Source organism: Chionomys nivalis, chromosome X, assembly GCF_950005125.1.
Source record: "Chionomys nivalis chromosome X, mChiNiv1.1, whole genome shotgun sequence".
Lineage (NCBI taxonomy): Eukaryota > Metazoa > Chordata > Mammalia > Rodentia > Cricetidae > Chionomys > Chionomys nivalis.
In genome coordinates, this window is record NC_080112.1 from 8,773,557 (window position 1) to 8,778,941 (window position 5,385).

At 40.0% G+C, this 5,385-nt stretch overlaps 2 protein-coding genes across 2 annotated transcripts; both read right to left on the reverse strand.

The window, feature by feature from the left end:
* Positions 1 to 1,463: 1,463 nt before the first annotated feature.
* LOC130867476 (heat shock cognate 71 kDa protein-like) lies at positions 1,464 to 3,873 on the reverse strand (the record flags this gene model as incomplete). Its single annotated transcript, XM_057759509.1, has 2 exons — positions 1,464 to 1,525; positions 3,504 to 3,873. Coding segments are annotated over 2 exons (432 nt in total), but the record flags the coding sequence as incomplete, so codon positions are not given.
* Positions 3,874 to 4,239: 366 nt separating this feature from the next.
* LOC130867719 (nascent polypeptide-associated complex subunit alpha-like) lies at positions 4,240 to 5,084 on the reverse strand. The gene has a single exon (XM_057759843.1). It carries the CDS (start codon positions 5,012 to 5,014, stop codon positions 4,424 to 4,426), a length of 591 nt encoding a protein of 196 aa, XP_057615826.1. The 5' UTR covers positions 5,015 to 5,084; the 3' UTR covers positions 4,240 to 4,423.
* Positions 5,085 to 5,385: the final 301 nt, after the last annotated feature.

The following is a 5,385-nucleotide window of genomic DNA, read 5'->3' on the forward strand; positions in this document are numbered from 1 at the left end:
AAAAGTAAGGTCACAGAAAAAGAGGAGACAGAAAAAGATTAAGATGCAAGCTCCAATCATATTGATTCACTTCAGTTCTAACCTTATTTAGGAACACACAACAAAGTGTTCCCATATAAAAAGAATACTTGGGCCAAGGGAAGTGGGCTCTGTGTTTTAGTTGGCTCTGGCATAAAATGTATAAAAGCATTATTCTAAACAAGCTTAATAATTAAAGAAATTAAAAGGAACACAATTTTCCTGAGACTAATCTGTGAAAGCCAGTTTACATTTTATAAAAAGCTTTCAGATCCCTCATCTATATATACCTCCTAACTCAGTAAGTGGAATCCTAGGTATTATCACTTCTACTTTGTAGAGAACGATGCTCAAGGGACCAAGACTGGTACTCAGAGACACAATTCAACATGCCTTTATTTCCTGCTTTTTTTTAATCTGTGAAATCCACTATATAAAATACTTAGTCTATCAGTTAATCCTTTACACTGAAGTAAAATCAGGTTCAAAGTACTCAGAGACACATCTAGAATGTAATAAGTCATCCACAGACATTATGCCTTTTTATTTGTGTATTCAGTGTTGTACTGATTCCTGTGCTCTCTGGCCCTGATTTTGTCAGGAGCATTTTCCTGGACAACTTCCCCACTGAGTGCAGGGGTCAGACTCTCCAGCTGGAAGATGTATAACAAAGAAGGCTTGTTTGTTCATCAAACAAATCCTTTTACACAGCTAAATCTAAAGGGCTGAGAGTGGTGCAGAGCTACAAGGAAAAAAAAAGGCGGTAGGCCTTCATTTCCATTGGAAATAAATCAATGCATGAAACTGAGCAATGCAGCTTAGGGACCAGAGTGGCAAGCATTTTTAGAACTGTCACTTTAAAAATATGTTCCCTCCTGCCTTGAGGCTCTCTCAGTGGGCAGATTTTAAAATAGAAACAAGTAACTTTAATTAGGCTCTAATTAGCCACACGAGTTTTGGTGAGCTAGGATAGTTTATTTTAGAAAAAAAAAATATAATAACAGACGGAGAATTTTCCAAGCACCATAACCTTAATTACAGTTCCAAACACCTCAAGCATTCTTACTCGGGCAATTAAATCAGTAGGCAACAGCAAAGCTAATGTGTTACCTTAGACCTAAGCTATGATGATGCTCTCTATTTGAGTTTGCTTCTAAAGTAATTTGAAAAGCAGATAACTTACAAGGCTTACTTAAACAGAAGTAGGAGGCCTTTAAACTGTTGGTAATGCACAATTAACCAGGATCTCAAAGTTGTGAATTTTCTAGATCAGTGATGTCTACCTGCACATGAGCTTATCTTCCCCTTCTTCCTTTGCATGTGAGCTACATTTCCTATGATATAACCCCCTAGGCATTTTCTTCCCAGCAGGCCCCCATGTAACTTTAGTAGGAAACTCAAATAATTGTCCAGTCCCTGGGAACAGAATAAGAAAGACATTATTGTTAATAGGTCTCGGGCATTCGCTGAAGTGTCAATGGAGCTACCCCATAATGGATTTCCTGACCTTAGGGAGACAAAAAGCAGTTTAAAGAGAAGTCAATACAGATAGAAAAATCCTCTCTATTTCCTTCTCAAAAAATGCATTTTCATACACATGGGAGAACTAGAACATTTGTAGCTAATGAGTGGCAGGTGGTCACTGTCCTCATTCAGAGATTTTGTAAATAGCTTATGAGTAACTTAGGAAAGTATTCTGGGTCCTTTCTTTTGTTTTTCCATAGTAATGTTGAAAAATAGGCACTGCAACCAGTTAATGTTCTCACATCAAAGGACTAATCTGGTGGGCATAATGTAGCAATCAGTGAGTGTGGGTGTCTCTCTATGTACCTGCTACTGAACACAAAACACATTGAATGACTCCTTTTATTTCTCATGGCATCCTTCATTGATCTAAATCTGGTACTCTATATAATTTGTCCCTTCATTTAACAGTGAATTTTAAGTGTCAAACATGTGTGACACTGAGTTAGCTTCTGAAGGTAAAAAAAAAAAAAAAAGTATCCCTCTATTTGAAAGAACTAGCAAGCATAAAATGGAGAAAGTCAGGGAAATATAAGAAAAATCTTCCCAGTAATAAATAATAAGAAGACTGTCTCTTCCCACAAAATATGCAGCAAGAGTCACCCTCCCCCATAAAAAAAAATAGCACAATTTAAACCATCCTGAGATAGGGTCAGTTAGAATTCCTAAAGGAAAAGTAAAAAAGCAAAGGCTATTGATATAAAGTGTAGATTATGAAAAAGTCTCCATTCCTGAAGCACTTCCCTGAGCTGGATTGCAGAGAAAAGCATTCTTCCATGTGTGAAATCATAAAGAATCAGAGTTATGAGTGCTTTAGGAAACTGGGCTTATACCAAGGATAGTTTATTTTATGCCGTAAGCAACAACTCAAACATCTTTATTCTTGCCTGGGAATGTTCAAGGCTTACTAGAGACTAATTTTGATGAGGAAAAAGTTGAATCTGAATAAGCAATCAAGACACTATGTAAGTATTAGTGTAGACACAGTAAGGGAGTGGGGAACTGGAAAATCCTTCAAAGTTCTAACAATAAACACTTCAATTTAGTAAGAAAAAAATTAAATCAATGTGGTAAATAGGTATTGGACATATTAGGTTACATTTTAAAGTGGCTAAATTAAACAGCCAGAAAAACAAACAAAAGCAAAAAGACAAATTACTCCAACTTCCACATCAACAACTGAGTATGTCCTAAGTCTACTGATCTCTTGAACTTATTTTCTCCAAGTAGTGTATCTCAGGTCACTCCTGTCCACAGGGTAGGAAAACAGTCTCAAAGACTTTCTGTTTTAGGACCGTCTTTCCTTCTTTCATATGTAGTCACAAGACACAACAGTAACAAATTCCTATTCTCCTAACAAACTTTGTTGTCTCATCTCTCTTGAATATAGAAGTTTAGCTTTTGGCCTCTGGAAGCACTGAAGGGAAATTGGCAATAGGAATGAAACTACTACTACTAAACACCTAACTTCAGAAAAGTATGTACCATGTGCCAAGCACTGTGCTAGTTGTAAGTAAATGTAGATCTGATTTCACCTTTAAAATATCTTTCTAAACTAGGTATCATTTACCCATTCTTTTGCTGTATAACAACTGAGACTAAGAAGTATTCTCACCTGAATTAGGAAGTGGTACAACAAATACGCTAACTCAGAAAGTATAAGTCAAAAGGAAATATATTCTAACCGGGCTTCTCATTCTAAAAGTTACTGGTGGTTTTGATTGTAAGAATCATGAAGAATAGTTGTAGCATGAACAAGTCCTAATGTAAACTACATTTCTTTATTTTTATTTATTTATTCATTCATTTTGTTTTTTCGATACAGGGTTTCTCTGTAGCTTTGGAGCCTGTCCTGGCAGTAGCTCTTATAGACCGGGCTAGCCTCGAACAGTTGTAAGGAGAGCAGGTCACGCCCTGCTGCCTGGCTAGCTTAACGACAAAATAATCATACAGAAACTTACTTTGCTCAACTGCCGACTGAGAATCATTGAAGTAGGCTGGCCCTGTGACCACAGCAATGGTAACCATCTTCCCCAGATAAGCTTCTACAATCTCCTTCATCTTAGTCAGAACCGTAGAGGAGACTTCCTCTGGGTAGAAGCTTTTTGTCTCTCCTTTGTACTCTACTTGGACCTTGGGCCTGCCTGCATCGTTCACCACCATGAAGGGCCAGTACTTCATGTCAGACTGTACAACAGCATCATCAAACCTACGTCCAATCAGGCGTTTGGCATCAAAAACTGTGTTGGTGGGGTTCATCGCAACCTGATTCTTTGCAGCATCCCCAATCAATTGTTCCATGTCAGTAAAAGCAACATAGCTTGGTGTGGTTCAGTTACCCTGGTCATTGGCAATTATCTCCACCTTCCTATGCTGGAAAACACTTCACACAGGAGTAGGTGGTGCCAAGATCAATACCGGCTGCAGGTCCCTTAGAAATGGTTGCTCACCTGTAGGCCCAGCTAGCTCAATCAGTAGAGCATGAGACTCTTAATCTCAGGGTCATGGGTTCATGCCCCATGTTGGGCACCAATCTGTTGTAAGGAGATCAGCTGTATCCCACTGCCCAGCTAGCTTAACCCCCAAAATAACCACACAGAAATTGTATTAATTAAAATACTGCCTGGCCCATTATTTCTAGCCTCTTATTGGTTAACTCTCACATCTTGATTCAACCAATTTCTTTCTTTTTTTTTTTCATCCAACAAGAAGCCATAACTTTATTAGTGATAGAAACAGTACAAATTTCAAACCAAGCTGCAGTTCCACCTTTGAAACACCAAAAAGGGGGGAGGGGATGGGGACTGTCCTCTCCGTCAAATAGTTACATTGTTAATTCCATAATAGCATTTACAATATCATTACTGTTGTTTTTCAGGGCTCAGATTGCCTTTGCTCTGGACACATTCGCCTGTGACATGACTAATTCTATGTCCTTAACTTCCACACCTGTCTCATCGACCTCTTCCTCCTCACTCTCCTCTTGTACTGTCGGAGTCTGAGTATTTTCTTGAATGTTTGAAACAGCTTCACCTTGAACTTTGAACTTCTCAGCAGCTGCTAACTGTGCTTGCTGAGACAAATCTTCAATCTTGGCTTCTCCAAATACGATGTAGGTGTCTGAAGCCGGGCTCTTGTAGACATCTGGTTTGGTGATGAGGAAGAGGATATTTTTAGATTTCCGGATAGTGACTCTAGTAACCCCTGTAACCTGCCGAAGACCCAGCTTGGACATAGCCTTCCGTGCTTTCTTTTCACTCCGGCTCTGCTTTGCTTTACCGACTGGTTCTTCATCAATTTCAGCTGCTGCCGCTAGCTGGGCTTGTTGTGTGGCTGTCTGTGTGGAGTCTTGTTCCTCGAGCTCTGGTACTGATTCATCACTGTCAGATTCTGTTCCTGACCCTGTCTCAGCCTGGGGCTCTGGCAGCTCCTGCTCTGTGGCAGGGACGGTTTCTGTGGCTTCGCCAGGCATTTTGTGCGGAGGACGCGGAACCAAGATGGCGGCGGAAAGAGAGCGAGCGAGAGCGTGACCCACGCTGTGGCAGAAGTGATTCAACCAATTTCTAATAATCTATATGTCACCATGAGGTCGTGGCTTACAGGGAAAGATTCAGCATGTCTGATTCTGACAACTCCATGGCAGATCGGCTCTGTATGCTTTCTTCCTCCCAGAATACAGTTCTGTCTTCTCCACCCATCTAAGTTCTGCCCTATCAGGCCAAGTAGTTTCTTTTTTTTTAATTATTAAAAAATTCTACCTCTTCCCCTCCTCCCATTTTATTCATCTTTCCCTCACTCACCCTCCCCCTCCTTCTCCAGTCCTAAGAGCAGTCAGGGTTCCCT